The 16,099-nt window shown below is 31.0% G+C and overlaps 1 protein-coding gene across 1 annotated transcript; it reads right to left on the reverse strand.

Annotated features, from left to right (window-relative positions):
* Nucleotides 1-4,960: 4,960 nt before the first annotated feature.
* On the reverse strand, nucleotides 4,961-7,317 carry LOC144573672 (putative pectinesterase 66). Its single transcript, XM_078323447.1, has 5 exons — nucleotides 7,094-7,317; nucleotides 6,820-6,991; nucleotides 6,185-6,382; nucleotides 5,595-5,827; nucleotides 4,961-5,335 (listed from the first exon to the last, which is right to left on the reverse strand). The coding sequence occupies exons 1-5, from the start codon at nucleotides 7,315-7,317 to the stop codon at nucleotides 5,176-5,178; spliced, it is 987 nt and encodes a 328-aa protein (XP_078179573.1). The 3' UTR covers nucleotides 4,961-5,175.
* Between the last annotated feature and the right edge of the window lie 8,782 nt (nucleotides 7,318-16,099).

The following is a 16,099-nucleotide window of genomic DNA, read 5'->3' on the forward strand; positions in this document are numbered from 1 at the left end:
ATTTGTTTTGAGGGGTATTTCGGTCTTTTGCGAACCTCCTCAAAACACTATAAATAGAGGGGTGAGGGTAGAGAGAAAACTTACTAATTCATGTGTTAATCTGATTACTTCGTTAATCGATTTTTCCTCTCTTCCCTGATTTCGGTTATTACGAGATTCGGAAAAATATATTTTTGCAAACTCTGCGGTATTTCTTGTTTTGCTTTTTAAGTGAAACGGAATAACTTGAAGTCTTAAATATATTTAATCTGTCCCTTTTTTGGTGAATAGTGTTTCTGCAGAATTCCGCAGTTTACGGTATTTCTGGCAGAAGAAATAAACCGCTCTCCGGTTAGTCCTGGTGGATAACTGATAGAGGTATCACACGTGTGATACTCCGAGTCGATTCCTTCCCTGGTGTAGCTCTTCTCGCTCGGTCTGCATTCCAACTGTGATTTGGAAACAAGGTATAAATTGTTATATTAATCTATTTAATTGGTAAATAGATTTAAAGCTTTAGAAAATCAATTATGGAGTAGATATGTAAATAGGATTAAATGGATCTTCTTGATTCATTTAATCCGTAGCTTAAGGTAGATGTAAAATTTTTTGTTTTACTCTTTCCGCACCTTAAGCTAAATCAATGGGTTTGAACCATCGAAAACCCAACAATATATATATAGAGTAAGGCAACTTCGCGAATTAAACGGGCTGTTTTAATTCGTGCTCATATCTCTAGTTTCGAAGTCCAAATTGCCAATCCAAACCGTTAGATGTTTAATCTATATTAAAATGTGCTTGGAGACCAAATTTTACATTTTTTGGAATTTTTTTACTATTTATTAAGATGGTTTGAAAATCGCTGTTTTTTAATGGTGCAGAATTTTAATAAAAACAACGATTTTAAAATCATCTTAATAAATAGTAAAAAAATTTCAAAAAATGTAAAATTTGGTCTCCAAACACATTTTAATATAGATTAAACATCTAAAGGTTTGGATTGGCTATTTAGACTTCGAAACTGGAGATATGAGCGTGAATTAAAACATCCCGTTTAATTCGCAAAGTAGCATAGGTTAATGTGCTTTCGGTAGCATATGAGCCGAAATACACACGGTCCATATTTGAAATTTCAAAATTCAAAAAGTCGATTTGAACCGTTCATCTTGTTCTCCATATTAATATGTGCTTGGAGACAAAATTTTACATTTTTCTGAATTTTTTTACTATTTATTAAGCCACTTGGAAAATTGCTGATCCAACGGCGGCTTAACAAAACAGTAAAACCGTTGGATTAGTGATTTTCAAAGTGGCTTAATAAATAGTAAAAAAATTCAGAAAAATGTAAAATTTGGTCTCCAAGCACATATTAATATGGAGAACAAGATGAACAGTTCAGATCGACTTTTTGAATTTTGAAATTTCAAATTTGAACCGTGTGTATTTCGGCCCATATGCTACTGAAAACACATTAGCCTATCTCATATATATATATATATATATATATATATATATATATATATATATATATATAGAGTTAGGCTGGGGTGCTATGGATAGCATAGAGGCCTCTATGCTACGGCTCAATATTCGAGTTTTCAAAATCCAAACGGTCGATCCGAACCGTTCATCTTATTCTCCATATTAATATCTGCTTGGAGACCAAATTTTACATTTTTCTGAATTTTTTTACTATTTATTAAGTATTTTACAAAATTATTGATCCAACGGTGGCTGCACAAAACAGTAAAACCGTTGGATTAGCGATTTTCAAAGTGGCTTAATAAATAGTAAAAAAATTCAGAAAATTATAAAATTTGGTCTCCAAGCAGATATTAATATGGAGAATAAGATGAACGGTTCGGATCGACCGTTTGGATTTTGAAAACTTGAATATTGAGCCGTAGCACGGGAGGCCACTATGCTATCCATAGCACCCCAGCCTAACTCTATATATATATATATAGAGAGAGAGAGAGAGTGTGTGTGTGACTAATGTGCATTCGAATGTATATGGGCCGAAATACATACGGTCCAAATTCAATTTTTCAAAATTCAAACGGTCGATCCAAACCATTCATCTTGTTTTCCATATTAATATGTGCTTGGAGACCAAATTTTACATTTTTCTGAATTGTTTTACTATTTATTAAGTATTTTACAAAATTGTTGATCCAACGGTGGCTGCTGATTTTACTGTTTGTTAAGCCACCGTTGGATCAACAGTTTTGTAAAATACTTAATAAATAGTAAAAAAATTCAGAAAAATATAAAATTTGGTCTCCAAGCACATATTAATATGGAGAACAAGATGAATGGTTCGGATAGACCGTTTGAATTTTGAAAAATTGAATTTGGACCGTATGTATTTCGGCCCATATACATTCGAATGCACATTAGTCACTCTCTCTCTCTCTCTCTCTCTATATATATATATATAGAGAGTGGCTAATATCAAAACGTTTGTTCCAACCTTCAGGAACAAACGGTTCGGTTCTCCAATTTGCAAAGTCCAAACGACCGATCCGAACCGTTAGATGTTTAATCCATATTGAAATGTGCTTGGAGACCAAATTTTATATTTTTTGAAATTTTTTTGCTATTTATTAAGATGGTTTGAAATCGCTGTTTTCCAGTGGTGCAGAATTTTAATAAAAACAGCGATTTTCAAACCATCTTAATAAATAGCAAAAAAATTCTAAAAAATGAAAAATTTGGTCTCCAAGCACATTTCAATATGGATTAAACATCTAACGGTTCGGATCGGTCGTTTGGACTTTGCAAATCGGAAAATGACTTGGTTGCACGGGAGGGTTTGGTGCAAACGTTTTGATATTAGCCTATCTCTATATATATATATATATATATATATATGAGCAAAACTAGGATGTGATGTGCTCACGAAGAGGGGTTGGTGAGCATACCTCCAAAATATTATCGGATTAACTTCAAACTACGAATCCAAACCGTTGAAATCCAAAAACTTCGTGAGTGATGTATGTACATGTAAAAATTTTCAAGTTTCGAATATTTTTAGCACTCAAGCGGTCAAAACAATGAAAATTTTATAAGTTAACTTTTTAATTATTTTATTTATTAATTTTTCATCATTCTTTGACCGCTTGACCATGTACTAAATTAATTCGAAACTTTAAAAATTTTACATGCACATACATCACTCACGAAGTACTTGGATTTCAACGGTTTTGATTCGTAGTTTGAAGTCAATCTGATAGTCTTTTGGAGGTGTGCTCACCAATCCCTCTTGATGAGCACATCACACCCTAGTATTGCTCTATATATATTATATAATTTAGATTTTTCATGAGAGAGAAAATTATATATTCAGTTTACTCCAAAAAGTATCTCTCATCTCTTCTTTCTCTTTGCATCAAACAATAACAGTTTCATTTTCAGCTAAAAATAATTCTTAAATTGAATCCAAGAGCTTCAAAAAAATCTTGTTTTGGATCCAACGGATTAGTCCTTACAATTTTATTGCATGATAAAACTCATTAAATGAAAATAAAATCAAATTTATCAAAGATGAATTCATCATAAAATATGAAAAATCAAATACAATTAATTAAACATAACTCAATATAAATTATTGATAACAAACAAAACAAAGGATTAAAACTCAATATGATTTTTGTTCATGAACTACCCAAGGCTCCAACTAAATAATATTTTTCATTAAGTTTTGAAACAATTTAATTGAAGTCAAGATTCCACCAATAAGGAAAGCTCATTACTTCAATTACTTCAACTAATCTTCTGATGTTCCTCAAATGGATCTCTTAGTTGTTGAGAAGGTTGCCCAAAAGCAGTATATATCAGACTTGTTGTGCAGTGTCTAGTTTTCTATATTAACATCAAAAGAAAATAAGCGGACGAACTTCATGAGAGTCCTCATATCTATTTGTTTAAATAATTCTTTTTAATTCCTTAAAGTCAAATATTGATTTTAAAAATATTAAATAATAAAATCAAGGAAAATATGTGCCTTATTACGACACAGAAATTCCTTCCAAACATAATTCAAGCCCGTTTTACCCAAAATAGTGTCCCAGTAACTGAACCTAACTCATGCCTGAAATTCTGAAAATCATCCAAAACAGCACCAGGGGCCTAAATATTAAAGGAGAGAAAGAAAAGAGGTACCTAAATTAATAAAAAAATATTGAGGCCTGTTAGAACATAATTAATTACCATATAAAATAACCAATTGGTATACATGTATTAAATAGTTCAAATAACAAGTTGCCAACCAAGTTCCCACAACAGACAACCTGATTTCTTTTATTTTCCCCAGATAAGATGTCTATATATATACAATCCCTTCCCTCATGAAAAACCCTAAATCTCTCCTCTCTCCGCCTTTCATGTCAGCTCACAATACCAGAAAACCAAACTAAGCAATTTGAGCTCCGATTTTTGTGCAAAGAAAAGGAAATCAACCATGATCTGGTGCAACCATTGCGCGCAATTTTGCCGTATCAGAACCGAAGCAGGGTTTGTCACTTGCAACTCATGCGGCAAGATTCTCGGTGAATTTGCAAAGGGAAACAAGAAGGAGACAGATCTGGGGATGAGAAACATCAGTGAAGGAAGAAAAGAAGTAATGACATCGATCGGTCGATCGGTTGGAAGGGTATAACTATTTTGGGGCACTATTCATATTTTTCTTTCTTTCTTTTTTTAATCTGTTTCATTCAAGATGTGATAATAATTGTTTTCAGTAATTGTAGACAGGATCCGTCTGCTTATTTTAAGCAAAAATTTTGGGAAAAGTAGCTGCCACAGAATTGTGGTTTTTGTTTTTTGTTTACGGATCCTGTTATATTAAATAAGAAATTGTTGAATAATGATATAGTGCAGATAGCTGACAGCAGTAGAAATTAGTTCTTCAGATCTGTGGAGAACATAAACTAATATATAATAGCAGAAATTTAGATCTTATACCATCCTCATAATTTAAACTGCTTACTTCCAGGAAGTGCAAAACAGGGGTAACATAGTCAATTAGTTAAATTGCAAGGTCTCTGTGAGAAAAAAAATACTGACATGTCATATATCAGATGAAGACTGCAAAACTAAATTTCTATTAGCATCCTTTTATGTCATTAATTTAGACATTGGCTAATAAATCACGGAAATCAGAGCCGATGCACAAGTTATCCTATTCTTCATTATTTAAGGAGCTTGGTGCTCTATCCACCTTTCTTGATCGATGAATTCGTGGCCAAGATATTTGTTCCAATCTTGAGCACTGAGCTGCTTTTCCCATGGCACCCTTTGGCCCTTGTCTGAGCCGGGTCCAGTGCAACTTGCCTCTGCATATGTGATCTGAGACCTGAAATTCACACAGAGTTGTTTCATTATCAATTGCATCTCTAGTTGCTTCGAGGATCAGATTTACGTATGTATAATATAGAAGACCTGACTGGTACCTCCATAGTACCAGCATTACCTGACCCGATTGAATCAGACCCAATGCCCCCCTTCTCACACCCAACAAAAAAATTGAAAACAAAAAAATATAAGAAGAATTTCAAATGCCGTAAATTTTGTAAAACTAATATCAAAATTATTAACTAAAGCAGAAATCATACACATCATGCTGCCAGGAGTCCCAGCCTAGCGGTACAACAATATCAGATATGAATGTATTGTAAAACAGCACTGTTGCATACTGATTCCATGCTCTACCGAGATACATGTTGCCTGAACCGGTGAGGGTGCAATCCTTGAACACAAATCCACCTGGCGCAGAAAGATTCACCTTAGCATGTGCAGTAAACCAGCTTGGTCCCTTATCTAAGAGTATGGAGTTTAGAGTGCATCCCTAACAAAGAAAACAAAGATAAATAACAGACAAACAAAAATTGTATGCTGCATTTTAACCAATTTGTAAGCCGTGCTTTAGTCTGTAAAAAAAAAAGAAATCGAATTATGTATGAATTCAACCGAGAAGACACACATAAGCATTGTCTATTCTATTGAATTATTAGCTGGAATTGCTTCAAAAATCCTAAATTAATTCTAACAATAAATGCTACAATTATTTGAATCAATACTTTATTTGTAGTGTATCCACATGTCAGAGCATAGACTAAGCACTGTAGATTGAACAAGGAAGAGAAAAGGGGTTCTTTCCTAACTATTTTATTTAATAATAATAATAATAATTTGGATAACAAACCTCATAAATTGAAGCAGCTTGGCCAAAGATAAAGTCGACTCCGCCTTCAATCCAGCACTGGCTGAAGTAGTGCCGGCCGCGATAGTCGCACAATGTATCTTGGTAACTGAGAAATTTACAGTTGTAAAAGGAACACTTGTCCCCTTGTACGACTGCAGCCACTGCTACGGCTTGTTTGCTCTTGTAATCATACGAGTTCTGACATGGAGACAGTTGTGCTAGGAGCTTAAAATTCAATTATGGTGGGTCAAAGAGGGGAAAGGGAAAGAAGAGGGGTGATTGACCTTGTTAATATTACTTTTAAATCAAACTTATTAGTTAAAAAAGGTTAATAAAGGAGAATATGAATAATTATTCTCATTTGAAATGTAAACAATTAACATCCTATGTACTCTTTAAAACGAGTCAACTTGAAAAAAAAAAAAAAAATTGATCATTGGCTTCAATTTCTTATAAGCCATATTAAAGTAATTAACTTTTTCGCTAGATTAAAAATCAATTATCTAATGGTCTGACGAAAATAATTTGTACAATTGACAATGTAGCACCTGAATTAAGGAATTCACTTTTGACAAACGGCAACTGGAATTTTAAATTTAAAACTAAATACAAATGAAAATATTTTTGCTCCAAACCTGAAATGTTATCTTCCGAGCTATAAAATTGTCGGAACTGACAACAAAGGCAGCCGTATTAATTCCAGAATCACCAGGTACTGCATAAGCATTCCATTGGATTACCGTTGTGCTCGTCCCGTGTCCTTCAAGCAAAATGAATTGTTTCTCCTTTGGAATAATAACCTGTTCTCTGCACATTGTTAATGGAAATAGTTACAGAAAATAAAACTAGAAAATAGACTTTATTGGGAAACTTAATGCTTTTTGGTTGTGATGGATTGGAGAAATGAACATGTAAACTCCTTGGTGAACATGAACTCTGATCCATTGATAGTTCCAGTCAGGAACTGAATTGATGGCTTCTTGAATTGTCTTGAAGTTTCCATAATATCCTGATTTATCAACAGTGATTGTTTGTATCACCTGGAGATGAGATCCAACGGCTAAGTAACTATGTAGGAAAACATATGCTGAGAAGAGCAGGAATGAAGAGGAAGAGAGAGCATGGAATTGCATTTTGAGTAGCTAATGGCAGTGTTGGTTTTGGTTATAAGAAATGGAAAGGGTACCTATATAGCTATTGAATAAGTTTCCATGATACGCACAAGGAAACAATCTAAAATAGTCAAGCCAAATCAATAACATTTTATTATCAAGATCATGCAATGGTGTTGCTATAAATCTTTTTATGTTATTCCATATGGACTCGAAGATTGCAAAATTTACGTAATCAACAACTTGTTGATTTCCTAACGCTTTTGGATAGAGAGGCCAAATGATATCTTTTACCCATTTATCCGACCCGTCAGTGGCGGATCCACTTTAGTTGAATGGGGTCAATTGACCCCATTTTTTCAAAAAAATGATGCTTAGGTATGATTTTACTGTATAGTTTAGAATAATGCTATGATACTATAAAATAGATCTCTCTACCTCTGTCTTTGCGACCCGTATCATATTCAATAGGATGAGTATGGGTGATTTATTTTTTTTAGCTAATTTATCGGGTACGAGTATGAATAAGAAAAAAAATCATTAGCTTATCTGATAAGGATGAGTAACTATTTTGTGTCCGTTACCAATAGACTAATTAATAAATAAAACATTATATATGATGACTATTTTTATTTATACATATAACTATATAATTTATTATGATAATTAGATTGTGTCGTATTACATTTTATATAATTTTCTTATTTACTAATTTACAATAAAAGTGATTTATCTAATATATATATATGAGGAGGGTTCCAATGCCTCATTTTTTTTATATCTCATCATACCTCATATTTTATATCTTCATTTTCTTCATATTCAAAGTCTAAATTATCGATCTGAACCGTTCAACATGATATTCATACTAAAATATGATTAGGGATGAAATTTTATATTTTTTGAATTTTTTTTGCTATGTTTTAAGATGGGTAGAAAATCACTGTTTTTTGAACGGTTCAAAAACAGTGATTTTGTACCTATCTTAAAAAATAGCAAAAAAATTCCAAAAAATATAAAATTTCATCTCCATGCATATTTTAGTATAAATATTTTGTTGAACGGTTCAGATCGACAATTTGAACTTTGAAAACGAAAATATAAAATATGAGGTATGATGAGGTATGATGAGGTATGAAAAAAATGAGGCATTGGAACCCTCTCTCTCTCTCTCTCTCTACATATATATATATAGAGCTAGGCTACGGTGAGTTGCGAAGTAAAGCAACTATTTTACTTCACGCTCATATTTTGCGATTTTAAAGTTCAAAACGTCGATCCGAACCGTTCATATTGTTCTTCACATTGAAATGTGCTTGGAGACCAAATTTTACATTTTTTGGAATTTTTTTACTATTTATTAAGCAATTTTGAAAGTCGCTGATCTGATGGTCCAGAAAATTTTACTGTTTTTACTGTTCACAGCAAAACAGCAATTTTCAAAAATGTTTAATAAATAGTAAAATAATTCCAAAAAATGTAAAATTTGGTCTCCAAGCACATTTCAATATGGATTAAACATCTAACGGTTCGGATCGGTCGTTTGGACTTTCAAAATAAAAATACGGTGTGAAGTAGAAATGTGTTTTACTTCGCAACTCACCGTAGCCCACCTCTATATATATATATATATATATATATATATATAACATCAGTGTCATTTCAGCCTATATAACACCAATTCTAAAACCTATCAAATCGACTTCGAACGACTAATCCAAACCGTTCAAACCAATTTACATTATGAGTGATGCGTTTACATACAATTTTTTTTTTTTATATTTTCGAGTTATTTTAGTATCAAATCAAGTGGTAAAAATATTGAAAAATTAATGTATTAAAATTAACTTAAAAACTCACATATTTGACCGCTTGACTTGATACTAAATAAATTCGAAAAGTTATAAATTTTACATGTAAACGCACAACTAATGAAGTAGATCGATTTAAATGGTTTGGATTCACCGTTTGAAGTCGATTTGATAGGTTTTAGAGTTAGTGTTATATAGATTAAAATGACACTGATGTTATACTAGCCAAACTCTATATATATATATGAGGAGGGATCAAGTTACAACAAGCATTTTCTACATTTTCAAAGTCCAAATCATCGATCCAAACCGTTAGATGTGATCTCTACTATAAAATGTGCTTGGAGACCAAATTTTACATTTTTTGGAATTGTTTTACTATTTATTAAGATGGGTACAAAAACTAGTCAAATTCAGACCATTGAATTTTGTACCCATCTTAATAAATTGTAAAAAAATTCCAAAAAATGTAAAATTTGGTCTCCAAGCACATTTTATTGTAGAGATCACATCTAACAGTTTGGATTGACGATTTGGACTTTGAAAATATAGAAAATGCTTGTTGTAACTTGATCCCTCCTATATATATATATAGAGAGAGAGAGAGAGAGTAGAACTAGGGTGCTCTTAAGCTTACCAAAGTTTTGGTGAGCTTAACTCTAAAACTCATCAAATCGATTTCAAATGACGAATCCGAACCGTAGAAACCCACCTACCTTACGTGTGATGCATCCACATGTGAAATTTTTAAACATTCGAATTAATTTAGTATAAAGTCAAGCGGTCAAAAACGTTCAAAAAATGAATCCACTAAAATTAATTTATTAACCTTCTAATTTTGACCGCTTGACTTTATACTAAATTAATTCGGTTTAAAAATTTCACATGTAGATGCATCACACGTAAGGTAGGTGGGTTTCAACGCCTTGGATTATGCTAGCATGCTATGCATAGCACAGAGCCCCTCCATGCAACACCTTGGATTTTGGCTTTTCAAAATCCTAACGGTCGATTCGAACCTTTCATCTTGTTCTCCATATTAATATTTGTTTGGGGACCAAATTTTACATTTTTTGGAATTTTTTTACTATTTCTTTAGATTTATTGAAAATCGCTGTTTTCAGCAAATCTGGACCATAAAAAAATAGCGATTTTCAATAAATCTAAAGAAATAGTAAAAAAATTCCAAAAATGTAAAATTTGGTCTCCAAATACATATTAATATGGAGAACAAGATGAACGGTTCAGATCGACTGTTAGGATTTTGAAAAGTTGAACTCCAAGGCGTTGCATGGAGGGGCTCTATGTTATGCATAGCATGCTAGCATATTCATATATATATATATATATATATATATATATATTATAATTAGTAATTTATGAGAAAAATGATTTATGCAAGCATTTTATGTCTTTTATTTAATTAATAATATATATCTTTTAAAATATTGGGATAAAAATTTATATATGATTTTTATATTTTGTGATATTAGATACATGATGTATTTAATATATATATTTATTAGTTATGTTTTTTTGATTAAATCATATATGCTATCAGTTTATTCTTTTAATTGTAGTTATTTATGTCGTTATCTATTATATATCTTAACGGTAAGGATAGTATATAGATAAGTTAATATTTAATGTATAAGAATAAAGTATATGTAAGATCTGAAATTTTTTATCTGTAGAAATTAAAAAAAAAAGAAGAAGAGAGAGAAACATAAAGAGTACATTATATTTTTAATGGGTAGAAAGATCGGTAAAATTTATACTAATACTAATTAAAAATTAAAAGATTTGAAATATCGGTAGGAATAATACAGATTTAAACCAGCATGTATTTATTTCCTTTAAAATTTTCTAGTAAAGTATAAAAAGTTTTTTAAAAAATAATAGAGTATCTTAAAATCTATAAATAATAGAAATATTTCATCTACTTTATCAAAAACTTTTTACATTTTACTATAATCTAATATAAGAATTATCTCTATCTATGTATCAGATTAAAAAGAAAAAGAAAACTAAGTTTGAATCGGTATGAATTCTACCGATCTTTCTACTAATTTAAAATACAATGTGCTCTTTTTGTTTCTCTCTTCCTTTGTCTTAATTTCTAAAGATAAAAAAATTCCATATAAGACCAATTTTATATGAGTATGGTTATGCCTAACTTAAAGCATACCGTATCCATTACACCTCTACTTTTGGATATATAGAAGATAGAGGAATTAAAATAAACTATTTTTGATGTGTTTGATAATTAATTAATACGAGAGTAGGGTTAATGAAGATTATTCTGTTAACATTATGCCACATCTATATATTCAAGCCACTAATGTGGTATACATATATCGGGGTAAGGCTAAGGTACTATGGGTTGCATAGCGACCTATGGTACTACGGCTCAATATTCGAGTTTTCAAAATCTATATGGTCGATCTGAACCGTTCATCTTGTTCTCCATATTAATATGTGTTTGGAGACCAAATTTTTCAATTTTTGAAAATTTTTTACTATTTTTTTAAATAGGTAGAAAATCAAATATCTAAATGGTGCATAATTTTTTAGATCAACTTATTTTCTACATATCTAAAAAATAGTAAAAAATTTTCAAAAAATGTAAAATTTGGTCTTCAAACACATATTAATATGGAGAACAAAATGAACTGTTCGGATCGATCATTTGGACTTTATAAACTCTAATATTGAGCCGTAGCACCGTAGGTCTCTATGCAACCCATAGCACAGCCTTACCCCATATATCGAATTATTTTGGAAAAAAATCTATCGGTTTTTTATAGGAAAAATTGATTGATTTTTGGAATTCCGAATATTAATATATAGTGATGATTTTGTTTCATATAAAAAGTCAAAAAGTATTAAAGTACACAATCAAATGAAATTTTGATATATAGATAATATCGAGTGGTTTAAATAGACAATTCAGATTAAAAGTTGAGATATAAATTGAAGGGGGAATTCCATGTATACCCTTTAAAAATTTCGATATTATGTAATTTTTTCCTCCAAAATCTATAATAACATATTTATCCTTCTAAATGATGATAACTCACATATTTATCCAATACAAATTTAATATATATCAAATATGAGGAGGGTTTCAATGCTTCATGCCTTTCATACCTCATCATACCTCATATTTTATATTTTCATTTTCAAAGTCTAAATTATCGATCTAAACCGTTTAACATGATATCCATGATAAAATATGATTAGGGATGATTTTAGAATTTTTTTACTATTTTTTAAGATGGGTAGAATATCACTTTTTTTTAACGGTCCAAAAATAGTAATTTTGTACCTATCTTAAAAAAATAGTAAAAAATTTCCAAAAATTATAAAATTTCATCTCCAGTCATATTTTAGTATAAATATTATGTTGAGCGGTTCGGATCAAAATTTTGAACTTTAAAAACGAAGATATAAAATATGAGGTATTGGAACCCTCCTCATCAAATATAACCGATAATCAGATTAATCATGTTTAATATATAAAAAAATTATAATTAATCACAATTAATCACGTAATTATTAAAGAAGCCTTTCTAGTTTGCATCGTGTCCCCTCTTCATCTTGCTCTCCAGCAGACCACCACTCTGCCATTACTTTTTTAGACCGGTAGCACCAATTTCAACTCTAAGCCGGTCTGCGACCACAGCTGAAGGTTTGAACTCAAAAACTATTGGTCACGTATACCATGTCTCGCTGTCTTTGTATGATTCCTTAAGCCGTACTCTTCTCACGCCAAGAAAGGTCTAAAGCACATCTCCAACTACTCCACATGGAAAAGGCCCAAAACTTGATTAGTGAAGTGAAGATAGTGCAATTCGTGAGTTTCATTTTCAAGAAGGCAGCTCTCTAGTTCCCTAGCTGCCGACGCTTGGTGGAAAGCTTGGGGAGCATCTCCATTTTCTTAACACTTCAGGGGCGGATCTAGAAATTTTGAATATGAGAGTTTTATTATAAAACGAGATAGGCTAATGTGCTTTCGGTAGCATATGGGTCAAAATACACACGGTTCAAATTTGAAATTTCAAAATTCAAAAAGTCGATCTGAACCGTTCATCTTGTTCTCCATATTAATATGTGCTTGGAGACCAAATTTTACATTTTTCTGAATTTTTTTACTATTTATTAAGCCACTTTGAAAATTATTGATCCAACGGTGGCTTAACAAAACAGTAAAACCGTTGGATTAGCGATTTTTAAAGTGGCTTAATAAATAGTAAAAAAATTCAGAAAAATGTAAAATTTGGTCTCCAAACACATATTAATATGGACAACAAGATGAACGGTTCAGATCGACTTTTTGAATTTTAAAATTTCAAATTTAGACCGTGTGTATTTCGGCTCATATGCTACCGAAAGCACATTAGCCTATCTCTTATAAAACATATAATTTGTTAACAGAAAAAAATATAATCGGTGAAAATTGATCCAAATATCTCATAAATGTCAAGTGGAACTCTAACCACCTAAACTACAAGTACATATTTATTATTTTATGAGAAATGCTAAAATATATAAAAACTTTAAGAATCAAAATTTAATTAAATTTTAATATACGTGATTAAAAAATTTAAAATCATGAGAGTGACTTAACACCTCTAACATATACATAGATCCATTGACAAAAGGTAAGTTTTCACTCTTTTGAATCAAATCTTTCCAAAAGAGTCCTATGAGCCGTATGAATAAGGCTCCAATGAGCATTCTCTAAACCTTCCTTGAGAAGAGCTGTTAGGAAAGTCAAACAATTACATCTTATCTAGAGGTCAATTAATCACTTATATTCCGGAAAATAAAAAAACAATTTTAATAGACAGAGCATAGCCTGTATAGGTTTAATGGGTTTGTATAGGCTAAACGGATACTAATTAAGTCAGTTAGAGGCACTACTTGTAATTAGATCACAGGTCTATATAATGACCATAGGATGTAACTGAGACAAGTTAATGAAATTACATTTGCTCACAATTCAATTCAATTTTGTAATATTAGATTTCTATAAGTTTTCCACATTAATTGTAAGAACCTTTTATGCCAAATTAGACTCAAAACTTAAATAACTGAAATGCAGAACTTAATACATGATTCCATAAAATTTGTCATAGTACTTGATCTCTTTAACCGTCTCCGTGAGCACGTGACTCGTCTCTAATGACAAGAAGTTCTTCTTGATCTACTATGTATATTTCAGATTAATAATTAAGTGCGGTTGCACAAAGTTTGTTGTGCAGCCCGCACAACTCACTAGAAGTTGATTCTACTTGATTGCAAATCTCACAATCAATTCATCAGTAATTTGAGCTTTCTCCTTATAAGTCTATACATTTATGAATTACACCCTAATTAATACATATGTCAAATATCCTTAATTCATATAAATCACTTTATAGAACAATCATAGATGACAATATACAATTCATAATTATATCACATATATGTTCAACGTTGGATACTATGATCCAACAAGAGCAACTATATATAGCAAGCTTACATAAAAGAGAGCCTTCTTTCTGACAATTTCTTGGTTGGGATTATCCATCCTTTGCAGCTGATCGATCTAGTCTTCCTGTGTGATATCCTGAAAGTCGGGAAGGGCGATACTTTCTAATCGGAAGATGGTACTTCTCTTATCACGGTGGCTTCCAGTGGTGACCGATAAACCTTTGATTGGTAACCAGTATTGTAGAACTAGTAAAGAAGGGGCAAATTAGTCTAATTATTATTAATTACTTATTAGTTAGGTGATTAATTATATTTTATGGTATACTACACATGATTAACTTGAGTTTTTGACATATAGAGGGGTAAATATGATATTATGAATTTTAGAAGGAGAAATACGTAATTTTAAGGTTTTTGAGAGGTATACATGAAATTGCCCCTAAATTCAAAGTACCGGCCGATCAATGTTTTGCAAACAATCATAGCACAACTTCATATAGTCACCATGCATGATTGTGCAATCCAAAATAATTAAGATGACATATATCTATAAAATACATACATTTAAGTATAGGAGGGATAATTTGAAAATCAATTATTTCGACAATCTTCAAAAATAAAGTTTAGGTTTGAAATCCAACGTTAGAGACAATCAATAGAATGCACGTATTATGTCCATAAAAGATGATGAGATTTGATGTATATTTTGTCATGCATTGTGACTTGATATCTTGATGATCAAAAATTAACAATTAATTCATGATACATCATTAAATTATATGAAATTGATCATTACACTATCTACGTATTGAGACCATAACTATAAATTTACTCTTAAAACTTTAACTTTATTTGAAATAATTTTAATCATCTATATCAAAGAGGAGTGAGGCTATGATGCATAGCACATATTATGATCTCTATATGAAAATATACTTATAAATCAAATTTTATATATTTTTTATAATTCTTTTACTATTTTTTTTAGGTAGAAAATCACGTGATTTAAAAATTCTCATTCAAAAGTATTGATTTTCTCCCTATCTAAAAAAGTAGTAAAAAAAATTATATTTTAAAGTATTGATTTTCTCCCGATTTTTTTATTTTTATCCAAAAATTAAATTGAATTTCAAAAATCAACCGAACCGCATTTCAAATTTTAAAAGTACCCAAACCGCTAAACGGTTAACAGGACCCTAGGTTCGGTTAACGGTTTAGCGGACCAAGGGTTCGGTTAACCGTTTAGCGAACCCTTGGTTCGGTTAACCGTTTAGCGGACCAAGGGTTTGGGTTCGGTTAACGGTTAACCGGATTCGTTGGTTCGCTGAACCGTTAACCGAACCCATTTTTTTTTTTTTTTTTTTTTTTTACTTTTTTTTAAAACAGAAAATTTTCAATTTTTTTTTCTATTGAAAATATACATGAAAATTCGTATTTAGATTTATCAAATTTACACCAAAAATTTTTGTAAATCAAATATGAAATTTAAAATTATAGAAAAATACACATACACA

This window comes from Carex rostrata, chromosome 21 (genome assembly GCF_964058835.1).
Source record: "Carex rostrata chromosome 21, lpCarRost1.2, whole genome shotgun sequence".
NCBI classification, from domain to species: domain Eukaryota; kingdom Viridiplantae; phylum Streptophyta; class Magnoliopsida; order Poales; family Cyperaceae; genus Carex; species Carex rostrata.